Source organism: Onychomys torridus, chromosome 16 (genome assembly GCF_903995425.1).
Source record: "Onychomys torridus chromosome 16, mOncTor1.1, whole genome shotgun sequence".
NCBI lineage: Eukaryota > Metazoa > Chordata > Mammalia > Rodentia > Cricetidae > Onychomys > Onychomys torridus.
The window spans coordinates 65,000,203-65,024,333 of record NC_050458.1 but is presented as its reverse complement, the minus strand read 5'-3'; the positions used below and the strand labels follow the sequence as shown (position 1 = coordinate 65,024,333).

General features: G+C 43.9%; 1 protein-coding gene across 1 annotated transcript in view; it reads right to left on the bottom strand.

Moving 5' to 3' along the window:
• Positions 1 to 24,131, bottom strand: part of Dip2b (disco interacting protein 2 homolog B) — a 197,562-nt gene that overhangs the window by 57,221 nt on the left and 116,210 nt on the right. The window contains 7 exon segments of the mRNA XM_036207630.1: positions 336 to 459; positions 2,710 to 2,820; positions 5,621 to 5,712; positions 6,895 to 7,092; positions 9,978 to 10,097; positions 10,610 to 10,756; positions 13,846 to 14,058. Coding sequence (XP_036063523.1) covers positions 336 to 459; positions 2,710 to 2,820; positions 5,621 to 5,712; positions 6,895 to 7,092; positions 9,978 to 10,097; positions 10,610 to 10,756; positions 13,846 to 14,058 — 1,005 coding nt within the window.

The following is a 24,131-nucleotide window of genomic DNA, read 5'->3' as shown; positions in this document are numbered from 1 at the left end:
CAATCCACTGCTCGGCCATTTATTAGCTGGGATTTGAGGATTCTGTTTCTCAATTTCCTACCTGAAAAACAGGATGATTACTATATCTATTTTAATGACTAAGAACTAAAAACAAACAGAACACCACACAGGAAGCCCTTCGCTGTTCCTCCATTAAAATCCTAACTAGTTGGGACATAGGGGGCAGAGGCAGGTACATGTCTGTGGGTTTGAGGGCAGACCGGGTTACACAGAGAAACCCTGTTTTGAAAAAAAGCAGAAAGAAAGAAAGAAAAAGAAACTAAAGCCCTCAGGTTTGACTCTCAGTTGGTAATTTGGGTGCGCACATTCCTCACCTTTAAACTGTACAATTTCTCCATTCTGAGTTTTTGGCAGGCCCTTCAGACAAATTTCACTGGTGAGAGCTAAGGCAATCCCACAGCTCCCCAGCAAGAAGCCAATCTGTTGACCTCCGGCATCCTGGGGCAGAAGAAGAGTGAGCACAGTGAGGTATGAGTGTGAGTAAGCATGAGTGAGCAAGAGCACACCATGCTTAGCAACAGCACCCAGAGATGTTCCAGCACTACCCACTGTGCCATGGAGCCCAGGGAGCTGGCCAATGTCGCAGCTCGAGACAACATGGCTCCACATAATTTCTGTGGTGGTTTCCTAAGTACGAGCAGACACTGTTCTAACCTGACACTGTAGAGCATACACCTAAGCCACTGTACCTGCTCTGGCTCTCAGGCAAGTGGAACAAATTCTAACACTTTTCTCCTCCCAGCCCTAGCCCCGGATCTAAGAGGAACAGCTACCCAGGCCAGAACAACATGAATAACGCAGATGGACATCAAAGGCCACATTTCCAGACAATTACATCAAATCTTACCTTCCTTTATTCTTCTACTTTAAAGGAAATAGAATTTTTACTTTAAATAGCAGCAAAAGCAACCAAAGGCAAAGTCTAAAGTATTTACACGCCACTTTCAAAGGACCATTAGGGAACTATACAAGTACTCTCAACTTAAGAAGAACCGTATGACTTCCTGAGTAATAAAACGACAGACTCTATTCATCAACTAAAACTTTAGCAATGCCACCAAGTTGCTGATTACTTAAAAAAAATATGATTTCTTACAAATCAACATTCTCCACCATATTCGTTTCTAACATCAGTTCTCAGTAACAAACAACATGAAATGGCCAGTGTGAAAAGCTCAGGGAGAAACCAACCTAAGTGGAAACCTGCACTGTCATTTTTACTATCAGGGCTGATACGGTCTAAACAAAATTCTCCATTCCAGATCAGTCACCACCACCACTGCATCATCGCCTTCCCTCACCCTCACCACTGCATCAGCACCTTCCCTCACCTCCACCACTGCATCAACACCTTCCCTCACCCCCACCACTGCATCAGCACCTTCCCTCACCTCCACCACTGCATCAACACCTTCCCTCACCCTCACTACTGCATCAACACCTTCCCTCACCCTCACTACTGCATCATCACCTTCCCTCACCTCCACCACTGCATCAACACCTTCCCTCACCTCCACCACTGCATCAGCACCTTCCCTCACCTCCACCACTGCATCAACACCTTCCCTCACCCTCACCACTGCATCAGCACCTTCCCTCACCTCCACCACTGCATCAACACCTTCCCTCACCCTCACTACTGCATCATCACCTTCCCTCACCTCCACCACTGCATCAACACCTTCCCTCACCTCCACCACTGCATCATCACCTTCCCTCACCTCCACCACTGCATCAACACCTTCCCTCACCTCCACCACTGCATCAACACCTTCCCTCACCTCCACCACTGCATCAACACCTTCCCTCACCTCCACCACTGCATCAGCACCTTCCCTCACCTCCACCACTGCATCAACACCTTCCCTCACCCTCACCACTGCATCAACACCTTCCCTCACCTCCACCACTGCATCAGCACCTTCCCTCACCTCCACCACTGCATCAACACCTTCCCTCACCCTCACCACTGCATCAACACCTTCCCTCACCTCCACCACTGCATCATCGCCTTCCCTCACCTCCACCACTGCATCAGCACCTTCCCTCACCTCCACCACTGCATCAGCACCTTCCCTCACCTCCACCACTGCATCAACACCTTCCCTCACCTCCACCACTGCATCAACACCTTCCCTCACCTCCACCACTGCATCATCGCCTTCCCTCACCTCCACCACTGCATCAGCACCTTCGCACTCAACCATTCAGGGTTATGTGAAATGGTTAAGGAAATTCCTTGATAAAGTGAGTCTGAAGGAATGGTAACCACTGTACACTCAATATATGCCTCCTATGGTTTTTAAAATGTAATGTTATAAAAATTCTTTCATAGATGAAATGTGTTATCTGCTTGATACTCTTATTTACATAATTTTTGATGACTTTCATAGTTTTGGAAAGTAGAGTATTTAAAAATATGATCATGTTGCTTCTTTTTTCTTTTCCTTTTTTTCTTTTTTTTTTTTTTTGAGACAGTATCTATCTGTGTAGCCCTGGCTGTACTGGATCTCGTTCTGTAGACCAGGCTGGCTTCGAACTCAGAGAGATCTACCTGCCTCTGACTCCTGAGTGCTAGGATTAAAGGTGTGTGCCACCACTGCCCGGCAATCATATTGCTTCTGGTGTCGCTGAGTCAGTCCAGTGCTTACTGTATCACAGCAAAGGACATTAACACAGAGACATTACCTTTCTGGTCAATGGTACTTCTATGGGTACTGGAATCACTTCTGCCAGGAGACATCCATAAAAAGCCACCATAAACATTACTGGATCATTGTTGGGGTAAACCAAGGCAACCTAAAATTCCAAAAGACGTTCAACAACAGTGGAGAACAGACTGGTTAACTCTATGCACATAGAACATCCTCCATGAACACAGTAAGTCAAATATATATATATACACATACATATATATATTTTGGTTTTTTGAGACAGGGTTTCTCTGTGTAGCTTTGCGCCTTTCCTGGAACTCATTTTGGAGACCAGGCTGGCCTCGAACTCATAGAGATCCACCTGCCTCTGCCTCCCAAATGCTGGGATTAAAGGCGTGCGCCACCACTGCCCGGCCGGTAAGTCAAATATTTAATAGTTATTCCTTCTGAAGGAAATTAAGTGACTGAGAAGAACAAAAACATCTATTGGAGTACCATCATCCCCATGGTTATACAATATATTCTGGGAGTTGGTGATGTAGCTCAGAGAGTATTTGCCCCACATAGGCCCCATTTGCAATTCCTAGCAACACCAAAAAGCAAAGCCAAAATCATAAAACTTATACATTTTGAGCAATAAAAATGCAATTCAATATCATTACAGTAAAATATTTCATTTAATCTTAGTTGTGATTTAGTAGCAAACAGCTTGCCTAATGTGTTAATTACTCAAGCAGTCTAAGGCAATTGATGTTAGTGCGGGGTTAATGGCATAAAAGTGGTGGCTATCTCAAGACAGAGCAGCATCTACTTTAAAGCTGGGCATCTCCCAGGGAATGCACACTGGGACCACAGAGGCCTGCTCTTAACTACTTAATCCTATTACCCCTTAGTCACTCAACACGCAGAGTTACAGCATGAAGGCATCTGGTAACTACAAATACAGTCAACTCACTAACAAGAGGTGAGCAAGGGAAACATTGAAAGCCCTATGTGTTCAGGTCTGTGATTTCTTCTGCTAAGGCACAGGGATAACTCACCTCCCTATTTTACTCAAGGATGCAAAAACATACATCTCACTATACTTCGACGCTTGTTCTGTGCTTGGTTATTCACAGAGTAACATCTGAGATCTAATCATACCACTGGATTCTTTTTAATTTTTTAAAGTTTCCTTTTATTTATTAGTACTGTTTGTGTACGATGTGTATGTGAGTGCAGGGTGTATGCCATGGTACACGTGTGCTTAGGGGTCAGCTTCCAGGTCTCCCTCCACAGCGAGGCTTGGACAGCAAGCCCTTCACCCAGTGAGCCATCCCTCCAGCCCCTCAGTCGCTGGATTCCTGTTTCTTCTCCATTTGCAAATCAAGTCTTTACACTCACTCCAAAGGTGCCCTAGAGGTCTAAAAGTGACGAATTCCACAGAACCATCATTTCATTACTGCTCACAAATGGCCATCTTGACACTTGGGCAGATACAACCTCACTTGCTTAGGGTTTAGTGAGCCATGGAAAATCCCCAGTGTCGGTCTGTATAAGTAAAAGCCACACTTTAAGTATTTCTGACATCTTGTAAAAGCATGTTGAAAGAGTTACTTGAGAATCCAGGAGATAGTCTAAAAGTGCTTGCCACTAAGCCAGATGACCTGAGTTTAATTCCTAGGATTTACATAGTGGAAGGAGAGAGCCAGCTCCCACAAGCTATCCTCTGACCTCCATATAAACATTCATGTTCACACACATACACATATACACACAAATGTAAAAATATTTTCTTAAAAAGGTTAGTTTAAGCCAGGCGATGGTGGCACACGCCTTCAATCCCAGCACTCGGGAGGCAGAGCCAGGTGGATCTCTGTGATCCACCTGGTCTCCAAAGTGAGTTCCAGGAAAAGCTACACAGAGAAACCCTGTCATGAAAAAAACCAAAAACAGAAAGAAGAAAGAAGAAAGAAAGCCAGGGCCAGTGTGGCGGCTGAGTGGACAAGGGTCCTTGCCGTGGGGTCGGGATAGTCCGAGTCAATGGAAATCCAGAACCGACTCCCAAGAGTCATCTCAAGACCTCCATAACACCCCAGCCCCAACAAGTCAACAGTTGTAAGTTAATTCATAAAAACTGCTGTGTGCTAGCTGGTTTTTCATTCTACAAATAGACAGTAATATTGAATGGCAGGGAGGAATCATATTCAGTACATTACTAACAGGGAAAGAAAAAATTTGAAAATTAAAAAAAAAAACTATAATGTCGGGTTTAGTTCAGTGATAGAGCGCTTGCCTAGCAAGTGTAAGGCCCTGGGTTCGAACCTCAGCTCAAAAAAAAAAAAAAAACAAAACAAAAAAAAAAACAAAAAAAACCTATAATGTCACTTCCAATTAAGAACTAAATCAACATGTCAACTTGCCTTTAACAATTTTAAGAGCCAGTTTTATAAAGACAAAGATTGGAGTCAACATCAAAGTACTTACTTTCAGAAAGACTTAATTTCCGTTTTTAGTACTTCAGTTTACCAATGAGCAGTTCCAGAAAGAGGCCCAAAGCCTCTCAACCACAAACCAGTGCCTAGCACTGAGCTAGACCACTGGGCCTCTAAACTAAACTGGTTGATTTTCTAAGAGTAAGAGGGACACCGGGGCCGGAAAGATGCTCAGGGTTAAAAGCACTGGCTGGTCTTCCAGAGGACCAGGCTCCCTTTCCAGTACATGTGGGCACTCACAACCATTTTGCAACTCTAGTTCTAGGGAATCGGATGCCCTCTCCTGACATCCTTAGGCACCAGGCACATGGTACAGATATACATGCAGGCAGCACACCCATACACATAACACAAATAAATAAGCATTTTAAAAAGGAGTTCTGTAAATCTTACTACTGTACAACAAAAGCCCAGAGTGCATGTATCGGAAACAAAAGAACATCACCTACTAAACAAAACAAAACAAATTACCCTGTCTCCAGGTTTTAACACAGGTTCATTTTTGGTCCCCAGTTTATTAAGCAGTGTGTAGGCCAACTTTAAACTTCTGCTCCACAACTTTCCTGGGAAAAGAAAACAATCAGACAGAAAAAAATTATAGGCCTATTCCAGCCAGAGAGCTCGCTAAGACAAAGGCCAGTCAGGAGCCGGGCGTCAGTGCCACCCTCCCCACACAGCAAGTCTCCCTGCAAGCAGCCTCTCGGGCCTCTCAAGAGCCACTCTTGTCCCAGGACAAAGAGTATGTCACCCTGCCTGACTTAATATTTCAGTGCTTTTCTGTGGCTTTTTTTTTTTTCTGTCTCTTTTTGAGATAGGGTCTCACCATGTAGCCCTGGCTGTCCTGGAACTTGCTATGTAGACCAGGCTGGCCTCAAACTCACAGACATCTGTTCACCTCTGCCTCCCAAGTGCTGGGAATAATGGTGAGTGCCACCGATACATGGATCATCTCAAAATATTTTTTTTCTGATGTAACAAGAGTATATCCTTAAGTATCCCTTTAAAGAGAGGGCACCATTTCTTGTTAGTTTTACAAAACAAAACTCAAAAGCAATTGGTTCTGTCTTAGGCTTCTCCGAAGAACAGCTCTGTAGGTCTCACCAGCTACTTGAGCCTGGAAGAGTTGACTCAAATGATTAAAAAAAAAAAAGACAATAAACGGAGAGCAAGCTGAGTGTGGACTGAGGCAGGAAGATTTCTTCTGGTTCGAGGCCAGGCTGGTTCCATGTGAAATTCTGTCTTATAGATCAATCGACAACAGAACTAAAGTCAGAAGAGGTCAGTTCTAAGAGCCATGTGGCTGTACTCCTCAGTCAGTGTCAAATGACATGACAGGGCCCTTACACGTGGAGGGCTGGGAAAATGGAAAGTACTGAGTTTTATTCCTTCTAGAACTGTGTGCTTCTCGTAAGAAGATGCAGGACTGAAGAGCTAAGTGATGGTTTCTTCTCCGTAACCATTAATACTGACAAAAGAGTTTCCAAAACCCTCCTCTAGCCAGGTGCCATGGTTCATGCCTGAAATCTCGGAAATCAAGAGGCTAAGAGCATCGAGAGTTTGGGATACATGGACTTTGTCTCAAAAACACAAAACAAAACAAAAACAAATCCTTTCTAATGAAAATGTTTAGCAATAGCTCCATTGGAACACAGGGTCTAATTAAATAACACACATATCCAACTGAGAAATACCAAGAGAAACACTACCCACAATCCATGAGAATGCTTAGCGCAGTGGGGACCCACCATATGTGAGGGTATAGACTGGTTTCCCGGACACGTCCAGCCCGGTCAGGCAGGGGCACTTGGCTTGGGTAGAGCCCCAGCGCTGCAGGGCGGATTCCAGTGCAGGGGGCCAGTTACAGATGACTCCGAGGGGCTCACCCTTCACTGGCGTCATCTGTCGGCCCTCAGGCTTTGGCTGGTTGGGATCTGGCTGAGGTACTGTAGCAAACAGGCAAGAAGATGAAGTAAGTTCATGTGCCTCTAACACAACTCTAACCTCAAAGACATTTTCTCCTCTGAGCCTCTGGCTTATTCTCGCAGAGAGAAAGGAAGACCTGAGGGCTTCCATCATCCTCCAGAGGAGTCACAGCGTCCAGGGGAGGGTAGCTCTTACTCCCATCACTGCTTACAGTGCCCCAAATGCAGGGGCCGCTTAGCAGTGTTAGCTGAGTAGAGCTGTGAGAGACAGAGATATGAATACCTACGCCAAGACTCAGAGGGACTGTTTATGCTCTTTTATACACCACAGGCTTTGCTACAGTGAACAAGTATTATCAAATCATTCTTTAACTCCTACATTTTCTTTTCTGTTTATTGTTGGTTTTGGTTGTTTGTTTTTGTTTTAAGACAGGGTCTCCCTATGTAGGCTTGGTTGGCTTAGATCTCGATCTGTAGACCAGGCTGGCTTTGAACTCACTACCTGCCTCTGTCGCCCACTGTGCTCAGGCTGAAATTATACATTCTCATAGAAGGAAAGATAATTTGCATGTAGACTAAACAGTCAAGTATTTACTGTGTACCGATGATATGCACAGACTACGGTAAACTGAGAATGTAAGCAAGCAGGGGGTGGGAGCCTTTGCCCGCAGTCTCAGAGTGCAGGAGGCTGAAGCAAGAACAAGTTCAAATTGAAGGTCTGCCAAGGACTACTGCCAAGACTCTGGTCTCCACAAACACCTGGAGAAAGCAAACATGGCACAGACAGACAGCAGTGATGGTAGTATTTCAACTCGGGTAGTCCTGGTCCTGGGGTGATGTTCTTGCTCGTCCCTTCCCTGAGTCTGTGGTCACTCACTGCCCACCTTGTCCTGGTTTTGCTGTGTGCGTGCTCCTAGTGCATGCTGTAGCTGTATGTGAGCCAGAGAGATGGCTCAGTGAGTGGTTAAGAGCACTGGCAGCTCTGCCAGAGGATCCAGGTTCAATTCCCAGCACCCACATGTAAGCTCACAACTGTCTGTAACTCCAGTCCCAGGAGATCTGATGCCCCCGTCTGACCTCTGTGGGCACTAAGTATGAAAGTGTTACACATCCATGCACGAGGGAAAATACCCATCCATGCAAAATAAATCAGTATAGACAACTAAAAATAAGAGGAAAGCTGTTCTTTGTAACTCACTATTATGATGGATTTGTAGGAATTTGTTTTGACTCCTTCTTTTTCCGGGGTCAGCATACAAAGTATGGGTTTCCTAACAGCATTTTTAACACGTCTGATTTATGAGACTTCCTTCTTGCTCATCCCCACTCCCAGCTCTCCTACCCCTCCTGCTGCCCCCCACCCCAGTCCTCATTTCTGCCTCTTAGGCCCACCTCTGCTAAGACTTCCTTCTCCTCTCTCACAGTCCCTTTTTTCAGGACCTGCACACACACATTTAAGTCTAGACTCTGCAAGAAAAAACATGCTGTCTTTATGTTTCTGAGTCTGGCTTATTTACTTAGTGTAATGGTATCTACTTGCGTCCATTTCTTTGAATTCATCTTCTACTGACAAAATATTCATTCACTCCTTATTCTGCATAATTTTCAGACCTTTACAGATCCTTAAAGGTAGTCTGCATTTAACAGGACTACCCAGGAGTGACTGCTAATAAACTGTCTCGTCTCTACAGAGACTGGACACTTGGTAGGCACAGTTTTCCACTAAGGCTTCATGCACACTTTTTCATGCTTCCAAAAGATACTGGTGTTTTCTTTTCAAAAAATGACCATTAGTCAAAGAAATCTATTTACAATTAGTAAAATGCTGTCAGAACCCGACAAAGATCAAAACTAGTCTCCAATATGCCAAATTCCATTACTATTCTGATGTGGTTATACTCTACAGCTAGACACAGGACAAATAAACAAACAAAGAAACCCCACAAAAACAAGTCCAAACTGACAGGGCTTACTGACAGCTCCTTCCACAGTAAGAGTCAGCCCCCTCCCCTCACCCACCCCGTGTCTCACTCCCTCTTCTACCTCACCTGTTTTTATGGAGGTCTGTTCATCAGCTTCAGTCATAGAGAATGGCTGCTCTTTACCCACACTCACACCCATCCCATTCCCTTTTCAAGTTTCCTGATGAAATCCAGGATATCATGATTTCATCAGTGAATGTATTTAATTATTGCACAAATAAATTCGGATGATTGATCGATTGATCACCTGTCTTCAACTACACACACAGAACTAACCTCTTACCTCCCCCAGAGTCTCCAACGCGAACCTACTGGCTAACCTGTTTCCGTGCTGACTCATTTCACAACCGACTGGTCTAAGTCACACACAGCATGAGGAAGGAAGTGCGTTTGCATGTCTTTACCATCCACCCCTCTGTCCTCTAGAAAGTCATGTGTGTGTGCTGATTAGCAGATCCAGTGAAGGGCCAATCTGTATTATAAAAAAGAGTAGGCAAACCCTTGAGGCTGATTTGTTACCTCTCAGAAAATACAAACTGCAAATAACTTTACAAATTATATATTTCTAGGTCAATGAGATGGTGCAGCAAATAAAGGTGTTTGCCATCAAGCCTGCTGACCTGAGTTTGATCCCTACATAGTGAGAGAGAAGGAACTTTCAGAAATGACTTTTGACCTCCATACATGCGCCCCCTCCCCCCACTACATTATACTTCTGACTCAGTGACTAAGTTCAAAGACTTACACTAACAAGGACAGCTCTATGCTCCTGATTCTCCTTGCCCATCTCCCCCGACACCTAACACACAAAGATCCTTAGGGAAAATCTCACAGCCGCATGAACTCCTTGGGTAAAAACGACCATACACACCCAGCGTGTACCAGCTGCTAGTGAGTGTGTGCTTCTGGAACTTTTACTACTACCTTCCACAATTTCTTCTGAGTCGTCCACAAAAAACTCCTTTAAGGGGGGCCTTTTGGGTCGTTTCAGAGTGCTGAGAAGCTGCTGGATTTTTGTGGATACTCTGCTATTGACAGGAACACCTGTAGGGGGAAAATAATGGTAAATTCCGTTAAAACCATTAAGTTAAATATACTTTATTTCCTCAACTACCTCAAAAGACTTCTTCTTTTGAAAACTCTATTAAGTTTTTTATTGCCAGTGAGACTTCTAAGGAATTAAATGCCTTGTTTATTGACATGTTGTGATTTCTCCTTCTTACTCTTCTTCCCCTTCCTCTTCCCTCCCAGACTTGACTTCTAACGACGTTTGGCCCTAGCCCATCTTCTTCTGCTCGGAAGGGGCCAAACTTTCTGACAACAGGAGACAAACGCAGCGCCATGCTGCTGAGCACGTGCTGGCAGGTCCCCAGGCTTCCTCTTCTCCTCTTCCGCCCCTGGTTCACAGTTCACAAACACCAAGTGTGGAAAAGCGACAAGGGGGCCCTGCACGGCGACTGTGGGTGAGCCAGTGGCAGTGTGTCTCTGCAGCTAGGACAACATGGAAGAGCTGCCAGGCAGGTCTAAATCTCCCAGTTTAACAGAGGGACTCCTACCATCTGCTGTGTCCATAAGGCTGGACCTGTTGGATCCTTTGTGCATGCCTTTAACTATGCCGGCAGGGGGCAGGTCAATGTTTGCTGGGCGAAGTGAGGAGGAGGAGGAGGTAGTTGCAGTGACATCAGGAGGAGCTGAGACATTCTCTGAGAGGAAAAGACAAAACTTAGAATTATATTGTATTAACAGTAAAGATAAACAATGCTAAATCTTTTGCTTTAGAAGGAATAAAAATCATTAGCTCTTTTAAAACAAACTTTAAAAAATATTTCCTTATTATTATCGTGTATGGTGACTTAGTTCTCTCCTTCCGTTGTAGGTCCCAAGGATGGCATGTGTGTCATGAGGCTTGCCTGCAAGCGCCTTTCACCTGCTAAGCCATCTCACTAGCCCTAAAACAAACTTTTTAATCAAAGTCTACTAGCAACTTATTGGAGGAAAATGAAGGAAAAACAGAGTTTATCAGCTTTCCAAAATGATAATTTTCAAGATTTGAGTAGCTTTAGTTATTAGGTCAAATCACATAGCCAATGTTTCTCAAAAACATTATTTTCTATATGGAGTGGATAATAGGAATCCAATGTTGTAAAGGTCACTTGAACCAAAATGAGTTAGTGCCCAATTTACCACTGGTTCTCTAGTTCCTTGGACACTTCCTTATGTCATATTTTATCTAGGATGTTTCCCCTTCTACCAAAGCCCAAAACAGTGGCTTACAGAGGTTCAGAGACCCATGTTCTCAAAGGAGAGAAAACGAGATAAAGTCTACTTCTAATTTTGATAAAAAATGGCCCACAGTTAAGTTGAATCCACTTTCAGGCAAGGCTCTTTCTTGCTCTAAGTAGAGATCAACCCACATATGCTATTTCACGGAAAAGTTCTTTTGAACTTTATTTTTGAGACAGGGTCTCCTCAGCCAGGTCAGCTCTCCCCCTGCTTCTACCTTCCAAGTGCTGGCATCAGTGTACACCATCTTGCTCAGTGCTGACCGTGAACTAATGTGAGAAAGTGAGGGACACAGTTGGAAGAAAGCTATTGAATGAAGCTACACCACACCAAAAAACCAAAAAAAAAAACAAAAACAAAAAACAAAAAAAAACAAACCAAAACAAAACAAAATCAGAAAACATCTTCTGAAGAAGGCAATTAGAGGACGCAAACTGTATGACTTAAAAATAATGAAAACCGGGTGGGGATTTAGCTCAGTGGTAGAGCGCTTGCCTAGCAAGCACAAGGCCCTAGGTTCGATCCTCAGCTCAAAAAAAGAAAAAAGAAAACCCACCAAAAGGCATTGAAGGGGGAGATGTAATTTCCAAGATCAATTTAAGAGAAAGGTTTCTGCATCTCGAAGGTCTATGAGTCTTAGTTTTATAAATAATACTTTTTGAAGTTTGAAAAATAGCTGGTATGAGTCCAATGTGGTAAAATGTAGTTTAAAAAAAAAAAGCATTAAGTGTTTTCTTTTTCTGATTTTCCTGTGTCAGCCTCTTAAGTGCTGGGACTTCCGGTGTGTACCACCGCACTCAGCTGTTTCCTGTTTCATCTTGTTTTTCAAGAAGGAATCCTGCTAGCAGTTCAGGTTGGCCTTAATCTGTCTCAACCTTCCACATGCTGGGTTACAGGTGTGGGCCACTATACCCAACTAGAAATGTATATTTTATATTTTATTTGATCCAGCATGTCCACCTGAGCAATTTTGTAAGAGGACAGCACTGGATACTATTTCACTGTTCAAATCAGGGAGTGGCTATGTAAACTAAGGCATGGAAAAACAGTGGTGTACTTTAAAATCACAAGAATAGCATAATGGTAACTATACAAAAGATGTTCAGGACAAATTACTAAGAAAAGCAGCTAGTGGCTTAATTACATCTAGGACAGTTTACTCTTTACAAAATCCAAGTCAAACCTCTACATGCTCTTAACTAGATCTAGACTGCATATCAAGATGGCAATACCAACATGTAATCCATACGACTACTGTCTTTCTCCTCTCTTCTTCTTTTGAGGCAGGGTCTCTCTGCATAGCCCTGAATGCTGGGATTAAAGGCCTGAGCCACCACACCCTTGAGATTATAGTCTCTTCTAAGGAACAGGAATTACTTTCATAGGAGCTAACATCCAAAAGCAATATCACTGCAACTCAACTAAAAAATTAACAGAAAAATAGGAAGTCACATGAAATCCAGACAATGTAAAGTGGGGTATTTTGGATTTCTTTCTCAAGTGGAACAGCTTTTTTTTTTTTTTTTTAAATAAAGACGTACTCATCAATAAATTCTCCCGGTCACAGCTCAACTGTTTGTTCTCTGGGACAGAGTGGTGGGAAACATGGCAGCCTGTGTTTGGCTGCGCTGGGAGGCTCAGTAACACAGAGCAGAGCAGAGAGTGCAGGGAGGGTCCCCATGGTGACGTGTGGCTTCGGATGTGGAGTTACATCCACAAGGTAGCTAGCTAGCTTCATTGAAAAGTATAACCCTAAACTGTAGTCTTCCTGTCTTTCTTTTCAGAAGTTACTGAGACGACAATTGGACAAGGGGATGTGACTGGTGGTCAAGAAGGAAAGTAAGACACCAGACACAGTTTGAGGGCAGGACTCAGCAGGGCTGGTGCCACAAGTAAGGAAAGCAGACCTGAGAGAAAGCGAAAACACACTCACAAATACATAACGCAGGGGCAAGCGACAGCCGTACACACAACAGCACCAGCAGCAGCCAGAGCTGGGGTGCAGACCCTCGGCCGCACACTTCTCATGCAGCAGCATCACCGCAGCAAGCAACATAAATCCAGTCTTTAGGCAGGGACAAAAAGGCCTTGCTGACCATGGCTTAGTGTAGAATTTGCTCAGATTAAGTCTGTCACGTTTTATGAAATATAGACGATATTCCTGGGAAATCTGAGGTGCTACATATTTTTAGTAGCTCTTGATATAGGGACTACTTTTCTGGGATCAACCCATACTCAGACTGGTTTTATATTTTGCAGCTTCAGTATTGCTTATGGAAATAGATATGGCTTCAGGTGAGCAACATTTCTATCAGTAATGCTGAGGATACCTATTACTCCTGCAACAAATACATTGCTGGTGTTTCCTTCTCTGCCTCATGAACTGTTCTCTGTGATCATATTTTTTAGGCCCCATTGAAAACCTAACACAATCATAAACTGTTTCCAGGATACTGGGTGCCAAATGGAACATGATGAGGTGGGCTTCTTGGGTAGATCCAACTCCTACCTATTCGGGCATTGGCAAATACATCAGCTAGAGACCCACTGGTTCCTTTGACCTCTCCGTGGGACAGCGTAGAAGATGCAGATGAAGAGGTGGACGATCCCTGAATTGAGCGGTTGATCCAGGACTCGGCATTCTGCAAGCTTTGTTGCAAGGCAGCAGAGAGCGCAGCCTGGCGTCTCAGAGAGCCCTCATCCTCAGAGGCCGAAGACGTGTCTGTGTGGAATTAGAAAAAAGAAGTCTCGATCCTGTCTTGAGCACAGACTTTTCCGGTCTTGTGTATTGACTGCACACCCCAATGTTGACGAAACCAGCAAAACACTAGCATTCTCAAGTTAGATTAACAGGTGACATTTCTTAAGACGTCGAGGAGAAATCTGTGGGCCATAACTCGAAAAACAGAATGCTGACCTTAGAAGACCATGTTAAACTTTAAGAAAATCTTTTAAGAATTTAACTATTTTCCTGTCCTAAGATTAATCGATGTCTAAATTCTTCTGGTTTGCCTGCTTATTAGAGACCTTGGGATAGGTGGCCACATGGGCTTATGGGTATGTGTCTCTGGAAGCTACTTCTGTGGAGAGAAGTTAGATGAGAACTGGGTGATGGGAACTCAAGTGTGGTAAGAAACTGTCTCAGCCTGGAGGCGCTGCATGCTCTACTGGACAAGCTAGCTGCTCACAGGGCATAGGGGAGGTTTCCAAATGTGATGGAGTCAGTCACAGAAGACTGAGAATTCCCCGGGGCCTTGACTGAGCCTGGCTCTGACTTTAAGAAGTAGGCCTAAATTAGAAGAGCTGGCTGAAAAAATGAAAGTCCAAGTGCATACAGGAGGCCAAAGCTGGGGAGAAGCTAGAGTTATCTCAGGCTAGAGTCTACATTCAAAAGTCAGTGGTCTAACCTGAGAAAAACTTCTAAATGACATCAGCTGGCTCGAATTAGTGATCTGGGGGGTTGAATGAATTTCTTTACTTTGTTCTTGTTTTCATAACGCTAGGAATGGAAGCCAGGGCCTCATACATGCTGTATAAGCTAACTACTAGATTCCCAGTCCCATTCAGTTTATTTTTTAATGAAAAATGTCACTCTCAGTTCTGCAGAAACTTTTTGCCTAATTCAGATGAATCGGTAGGTCCAAGACATGGAGTGGTTTAAAGAGCCAGAAAAATAAACAAGAGGGCAGGAAAATTGCTAACACTCTGCAATAGGAATGTGAACTACAAACAACACAAACAAAATCCCTATGGCCATTCAGAACTCAGAAGTCTGATCTATAAGCCTGAAGCACCAAAGTTAAAGCAATGGCCACAGCCCTTGCTTCTTGTTCAGGATGACCAGCAATGTGTCACCTCACACTAAAGGAGACCCACAGCCCAAGAACTGTGATGGTTTCTAATGCACTGTATGCTGGAAACTGTGTCAGCAGGTCCTAGGGATGCTGAGACATATGAATGTCTATGAGATAGTATGTGCCACTATAAAGCCATATAGTGTGGTACCATCAATATACAACCCCACACAAGAACACAACATGCTGTAAGACATGGTACAAGCTGGGCTCTGGGAGAAGGACTCAACTCAGCACGGTTTTAATTACTGCATGTAAGCTGAACACTTTATAAGGAGGTATGAGATGGGGGATGTGCTGGGGGTAGACAGAGGCAGACAGATGGAGACCCCAGAGATCTCAGTGATAAAGCAACAAGGCTTCCTAAAGAAAAGGGTGCATAATATAACAGGGAATGGTCAAAGGAAAACACAAAGAGAGTGGTACTTAACAGAAGTATCTTCTATAATTTCTAGAAAATACTCTAAAATTTAAATTCTGTAAACAAGCAGAAAGTGGGAACAGGGAGGCAATGGGATGTGTGACTCTCGCCATGAGAATCAAGTATCTTTGGTGACATCTCATAATCCCACAAAGTCCTCTGGATTTACAAGCTGCCCCCACTGTGTCATTTTAATTTGTATAAGTCTAAAACTAGAATAAATCAATTTTTACAGATAGTAAAGCCAGTATTTTCATTATTGGATTTATGGAAAACTGACTGTATTATGTTCCTGTAGTTGATCTATTATGCAATTAGGTGTAGTGCTTCAATTCAATTACCTGCTTTGCCTGCTGGCCCTGCTCTGGGTATTTAATGGCTTACAGCTAGGGAAGTGTTTAGGCCAGGGGAAAACATGGATGGCTTTGGTGTCTCTCTCCCATCTGAACTCTGAGGCCCACCACTTTATTTGTAACTTGGAGTTAAAATGACCCATTGTGAAGCCTGTTTATCCATTCAACAAATATGCCTGTGCACTGTACCAGTGGGTGGGAATGAGACGCTGAGAGAAGACACAGCCCTGTTTCACAGGCCTGGGAGCCTTGTGGAGTTCATGCGTCTTTGCCCTGAGGGTAACTGGGAACTTGCTGAGAGGTGCAGGGCAGCATCAGGTGGAGAAGTGAGGAGGGATGGCAGGGACAGAAAACAAGGCATATTTGAAGACACTAACAAGACGGAGCGCAGCTGAGGCACACAGAGCAAGCAGACAGCGGTGAGGGCACAGTCAGGAGCACGAGGCCATGCAGGAAACACCCCTTCCGACGGCCGCTGTGGGGCCAGCAGGCGGCTCACAGCTACCGTCGACATCAGTCCCCTCTCATGCCCTGTCTCTGTCTTTCTCATCTGCCATGGTGCCTGGTATTTTCCTTACTCACAACTGAAATAAGATGTCACAAACACCTGCAACTCTATCTGATGGCACTTTCTGGACTCCGTGGGCATTCATACACATGGCACACACAAATAAATAAAGGAATCTTTTTTTTTTTTTTAAGGTAGCCTATTCCTTCCTTTACAGTTAAGAGCATTTGCTCTTAACTCTTCCAGCAGACCCGGGTTTGAATCCCAGCACTGACCTGGCAGCTCACAAATGCTGCTAACTCCAGCTCTTGGAGCTCTGGTGCCTTTTTTGGCTTCTGTCAATGCTTGAACATATATGGTGCATACATATACATGCAGACAAAACAGCCATATTCATAAAAATAATAAATGAGAGCAAAGAGAATGGAAACTGAAGGTTGGTAGAAAAAGAGAAAAACATCTGCTCTGACAACCCAAGGGCTGCTACAGGTCACAATTCCTATAGAATTCTCAGGAAATGTGCAATGCTTACGCTGCTCTGGGCCTGCTGGATTTCTTTCTTTTCTTTTCTCTTTTTTGAGAGCAAGTTTTTCTATGCAGCTGAGGCTGACGTGTACTAGTGGTCTTCCCGATCCTGTTGATCCTGTTTCCTGGGGAATGGGTTTACAGGCATGGGCCACAATACTTGCCTGAGCCTACAACTTTAAAAAAATAAAATAAGCCAGGCGGTGGTGGTGCATGCCTTTAATCCCAGCACTCGGGAGGCAGAGCCAGGCAGATCTCTGTGAGTTCGAGGCCAGCCTGGTCTACAGAGCACTAGCTCAGGACAGGCTCCAAAGCTACAGAGAAACCCTGTCTTGAAAAACCAAAAAAAGAAAGATTTGAATTAAAAAATAAATAAAATAAAATAAAAATGAGCTCTTTTAATATTATTATTTTGTAGTGTAATAAAAAATTGTCAACCAAGAATATTTGTAGAAATTTGGGCAAGATTAAAATTTTTCTTTTGGTTTGGGGAATTTTTAAAAAATCTATTTATTTATTTGTTGTAGGAGTGTGTATGTACCAGGGTGCACTTAAGGAGGCTGGAAAACAATGTGCAGGAGTTGGGTGGTTCTCTTCTCCCATCGTGGGTCCTGGATATCGAATTCAGGTTGTCACGCTTGGCAGCAAGTGCTGTTACCTGGTAAGCCATTTCGCTGACTCAGGTTTTTTGAGACAAGGTCATGTTATGTACTCCTGGATAGCTTGGCCTTGAACTCATGACAATCAGTCCTCCTGCCTCTGCCTCCTGAGTGCTGTGATTAGTCATGAGTTCCTACCTAGAGCTCAAAACATTTTTGTTTTGGTTGCTGGTTGGTTCTAGGGGTTGCACTGAATGCTTCATGCACGCTAAGCAAACACACTGCTACTGAGTTATGTCCCCAGTCCAGACAACAATTCTTAGAGCATGGTTTGCTCTTTGTGGTGTGCTGTGATTTAACAGAGCACCATTTGATATTGTTCATCAGAAGCCTAGCATCTATTTCAGTAGTTCTCAAGCTGGGAGTCACGCCCCACAGTGTCTCTCAGATGTTTACAGTACAAGTCATAACAGCAGCAAAACACAGTCGTGAAGTAGCAACAAAATAATGTTTTTCAAGACAAGGTTTCTCTTTGTAACAGTCCTGGCTGTCCTGGAACTCACGCTGTAGACCAGACTGGCCTCTAACTCACAGAGATCCACCTGCTTAAAGGCATGCCTGTCACCACCGCCCCACAAAACAATTTTATGGTTTGTGGGGGTCACCACCAAATGAAGAACTGTATTAAGAGGTGTCAGCATTGGGAAGGTTGAGAATCACTGCTCGATTTGGGTGTGTTGTTGTTGTTGTTGTTGTTTTGGTTTGGTTTTTCAAGACAGGGTTTCTCTGTGTAGTCCTTGCTATCCTGGAACTCACTCTGTAGACCAGGCTAGCCTCCAACTCACAGAGATCTGCCTGCATCTGCCTCCTGAGTGCTGGGATTAAAGGCGTGTGCCATCTCCACTGATCTATTTGTAACGCATCAGAACACATATAAATGATTAGCTTATTGTTTTTAAGGGAAAAAATGTCCAAAGTTTACTGTTCTTAACTGCTATGACTTTAGTCATGTGTGAACATTATATTTAAAATGTTTATCTTAAAAAAGTAAACACTTGGGGCTGAACAGTTGGCTCAACAGTTAAGGGTACTGGCTAGTCTTCCAAAGGTACCAGGTTAGACTCCCAGCACCCACATGGCAGACCTCAACTGTTTGTAACTCCAAGCTCCAGGGATCCACATGACCATACATACAAAAATTCTGAACACTTGTTGTATTGGCTAGTCATCGTACTCTGGGGTACTTTTCCAAGAAAAGCCAAAGCATGTATCTATACAAAGACTTATACATGAATGTTTCTTGTAATAGCTTAAAATGGAAAACAACCCAAATGTACAAATACAGATAGGTAAACTAGTCTCCCATGTCATGGAGTCTGACTCAGCCAAGAGTGATTTGCTGGGATGGATATAACACTGAAGAATCTCAAAATACTTAGGCTGAAGAGAAAAAAAAGCCAGTCCTTTCCTCTAGCTGTGAAAAAGAAAACAGAACTATATGGCTGTTATATAAGCATCAAGAAAAACGCAAATTAATGATGGAGATGGAGAGTAATCAGTGGTTCTCAGGGGCAGGGAGGGTCATGAGGAGTTCGGGGGAGCGCAGAGATGGCTATATTCTTAACTGTGTTTCTATGTCAAAACATGGCGAAGTACACTCCCTAAATTAAGTGCTGTTAGGCTGTAGCTAAATCCCAAAGACAGAGTGCATGCTTGGGGTGTGCAAGGATCTAGGCTCAAACCCTGGCACCAACTCCCCCACCCCAGCTATTTATTTTGTAAACTTCAATTCAATAAAACTGTTAAAAAAAAAAAAACAAACTAATTTTAAAAGACTTACAAGGATGAAAATGACACCCAAAATACATAACACCTGAAAGTCAGTGACATACTGAGGAACAATATAAGCCAGACAGTTCCTGGAAATAGTTCCTCTCAGAGCAGGAGAGCTGGCTCAGCAGCTAAGAGCACTTGCTGCTCTCTCCGAGGACCCAGGTTCAGTTCCCAGCACCCACATGGCAGCTCACAACTGACTGTAACTCCAGTTCCAGATCACACGATATACATATATATAAACAAAACCTTAAGATGCACAAAATAAAAAAGACTTTGCAAAAGAGGAAGAAAGAAAATACATCCTGCCATTCAGCACATTAATAGATGCCAAAATTAGGTCCAGACACCGGCTCAGGCGAGTGTTAACAACAGTTCACCGAGATGACAGGTGACGTATACCACCCTAACAACAATCAAGATAGCACGTCATCTAGACTGGGCACAGAACAGGCGACTTCAAGCAAGCGCTCCAGAAGAGCAAACCCATCAAGGGAACAGTGAGAAAGGGTGGGTGGCTCCGGCCACAGAAAGGTCCAGGGACTTCAGCTCTTCCAGAAGTACTCTGAGAAGAGACGGTTTCTACATAGGCAAGGGAAAATTTGAAACTTGGGAAGAAAAATCTTTACAAGGTAAAAGGAGGATCTAGGAGAAAGCATATGCATATAAGGAAGACTAGTGAGTTCTGGGCAGCTTGGAGCTGAAGGTGATTGCTGCTCACCGGACAAGCTGAGAGTTTGATTCCCAGAACTCACATTGTGCAAGGAAAGAACTGACTCCTGCAGGTGGTCCTCAGACCTCACCACACCCCTTCCCTGTGCACGCACAAATAAACAAATAAATATTTTTAGTTTTGAAAAAGGTTCATTGTGGAGATAGGAACCGAGTCTACTTTAGGCTACAAACTCTGAGCCATTGAAACTAACACTAAACCTACAACCATGGACACTCATTTGCCACACAGCTCTTAGGGAGAATGAAAACTACCAAGAGGACTTTTAGATTCCACAACAATCTGCGTGTGCAGAAGGCTGGCTAGGGAATGAAAAACTGGTCAGCGACTCTAAGGGCAGGACCATGAGCTGCCCGACAAACCAGGAAAAAAGGATATTCACTAATTACTCAGGGTCTCTCAATCACTATGTATCACTAGCAGTTTTTCCTGGGTACTGCTGTGGGGTGTTTTTCTGTACGCTGTGAATATCTGTTGCTCTGATTGGTTGATAAATACAGCTGCACTGGCCTATGGCAGAGCAGGATAAAGTTAGGCGGTGCATTCAAACTAAAGATGAGAGGAAGGAGGGTGGAGTGGGGGAAGACGTCAGCCCACTGCCCAAGGAGCAACAAGATTTCAGCAGACCATACTTCCTGCGTCTATTGAAAATCTGCTCAGAAAAACAAATGTTATAAAAATACTGGGAGACAAGACAGTATTTATGTTGTTTTGTTTTGGTTCCTTTAAGACAGAGACTCATGAAGCCAGACTGGCTCAGACTGACTCAGTAACTCAGGAGGAACTTGAACTACTCTGGTGCCCCTGCCTCCACTACCCAGGTGATGAATTACAGGCCAGCACTGTGACACCCAGTTACTGCCCATTTGAACTCTTCTGGTGCCTCTGCTTCCCAGGGATGAAATTACAGGCCTGCACTGTGACACCCACTTACTGCCCATTTGAATGCCAGACTGAATACATAACAACCCTTAATGCTCCGAGTTTTCAAGAAAGCACATACTCAACATAAAGCAATCCAGAATGAGAGGCAAAAATGCTAAGTGGCTTCAAGAATGACTTTTCAAATCAGACCACTCTGGAAATTGCTATATGGCTTAGTGGATAAAGGTGTTTGTTACCAAGGCTGACAACTCAGATTTTAATCCCTGGGGCCCACGTGGTAGAAGGAGAGAACCAAACACACACACACACACACACACACACACACACACACACACACACACACACCCCTCTCTCCACACACACACACTCACTAGTTAACTAATCAACTAGTCATGACTGCTCTAGACTTGGGTCTTAGTTCTGACATGACAATCAGCTCTTAGGCATCTTCATCCTGTCTGTTGTTTTCTTTGTATTCATCTGTGTGGGAAGGGTACTAGGGATCCATGCCAGGGCTTGTGCAAGCTACACATGCATCCCAGGACTGAACAACATTCTAGCCCTGCTAAAGTTGGCTAATGTTCCTCAAGTGTCTTCTCTACTAGCTCCCAAAGGTGATCTACCTTAACATCATCTATGAACAAGTGAATTTTCTCTAGTTCAGCCCTGTTCCTACATGCCCTCTGTCCCTACTTCCCTCTGAGTAGTATATGAAATGTATGCAAAAATGTTAAGAATGAGATTACTTTCATTAGCAAACCTTAAATTTTACAAAAAGCTATTAAAAAAACACAAAATTGACCTGATAACATGGTGGGTTGTGTATTATCCATTGGCCTAAAGAATACTGAATATTCATGAATTATTCCTCAAGTACATGTGACTACAGCTCATAACCCCTTTGGACAATGAAAGTACGCTGCCAAAACAACTCAGACCCATCCCTCACTGGGGTCTAGTCTATCCACTGCTCACTTTGTGGTTTAAAGTAAACTATAGCCTTGGGGAATTCTGCCAGCTGGTAGTCTATCAGATTTCTCTTTTACCAATCTTTTTCATTGGGGGGGGGGGGGTCTATGTACCCTAAGCTGGCCTCAGACTTAGAATGTAACTAAAGAGGACCTTGCACCTTCTTCTGTGCTACCAAACCTGTCATGTGGTGCTAGGGATTGAACCCAGGACTTCTGGCATGCTGAGCCTCATTCCCAGCCCAGGTATTCCTTTTCAAGAAGCATTTAACTGATTGAACAGTGTTTCGGTCTATAGATCTCAGGAGGCAATGGCTATTTAATGTACACTATTCTAGTACTGTACATACAGACAGCTGTTAGGTAAAAGAATTTCTTACCTATGACAGTTGGTAGACTGATGCACTCAGGAAAGACTGAGTCTGAGCACTACTACTTTACAATGAGCAAGTCCCTCAGTGACCGTGAACACGCTGTCTCGTGTCTACAGAACGTCTGCTCTTCCTATTTTCCAAAGCACTTATGAGAAACTCAAGTTTGGCAGGACAGTCTTTGTTATATGAAAGTCCTTGGCACAGTGTGGGGAACCAGAATTCTGTAAGGCATCCTTGAGGCAGATGAAAAACTAACACTATCCCAGTGTGTTCCAGGACGCCATTTTAATACACAGAGATATGGAGAATGAAATAAATAAATAGCCTAGTAAACGTTTAGAAACAGAGATGTGACATGTACCCCGTTCCCTCCCCAAGAAAACCAGTCATCGGCAAACAAGCCCCTGTATGGGACTCCCCCACATCCACACAAAGCCCCCCGCCACCAGTGCCAGTCTTGAGGTCACGGTGCTGGAGGTTATCTGGTCACCTGTCCACTCTTGCAGAGGGAAACAATAGAAGCCCACACACTGCAGAAAGCGCTCAGAAGCAGAGACAAGTAAGCAAATGCCGTGGGTCCGCATGGTTCTCTGTATGAATGAGTAATGGTGCCCGACAAGGACCTCTACAGAGAAAGCTGAGTGACTGCCTCATGACATCAGTAAAGGATTTCAGCACACAGGAGAACTGGGTGATAGTAATTCAAGCAGTCTAAAAGACAGGGAAAGGCTGTAGGCATTACAACCAGAAATCACGACACACTTAGAGAATGTAAATTTTCAAATCCATGGCAGTTTAGTATATGTACCAATAGTCACATTTTAGACTGACTGGTATCTTATTTGAAAGTTATTTGTGAAAAAAGACAAATCATTTCCCATGCCAACTATTTACCATTGATTCCAAACTGCATGATATCATAAGTGAAGCCAAAGTTTGTGGGCTTTTCCTCCTTATGCCCTTTTCATCAGGTTAGGAATCCAGGTGGCTGTACGTCTCCCAAAGGGAAAGCAGCTCAGTGGTCAGTGCTCTGGAAGTAAGGTCCCCACAACACAACACAAAGAGGAAGAGCCTTCATACCTGATGTGTGGAGTGACAGCTCAGTGCGCAAAGAACAAAGGTTAAAATATTGTGAAATGTGCAAATGTGGCCCATGGTTTTTAGGTTATTTGTGTGTATGCATCAGGTAGGATGTGTGTGCAAATGTGGCCCATGATTTTTGGGTTATTTGTGTGTATGCATGAGGTAGGATGTGTGTGGGTGCGCCTGCAGGGTGAGCCTATGGAGGCCAGAGGCTGACTCAAGGTGTCTTCCTCAATAGATTTCCACCATATTTTTCAGACAGGGTTTCCCCCTGAACATGGGCATTGCCATTTCTGCTAGGCTGACTGGCTGGCTGGTGAACCCCAGGAATCCATCTGCATCCTCCCTGTGCGGTGCTGGAGTTAGAGATGACAGTGCTGGGGATCCAGACCCCACTGAGCCATCTCTCCAGCTGTCCACCTTTTGATCACTTTTATAACTGGCCAGACGCTGATTTTAAAAACATTCAATGATGAGCAATCATGTCATTTCTCTTCCTCCTTCTCACTCCTATAACATAGCCTCTTAACTTGCATACTGGGGGCTAGCAAAAGTAGATAAGCCAGATAAAACTGTAATATCTGAGTTAGAGGTCACAGGTCCTGGGACAAATAGTTAGTGTCTTAAACTGCAACATGGCAGGCATAGCCAATGCTCTT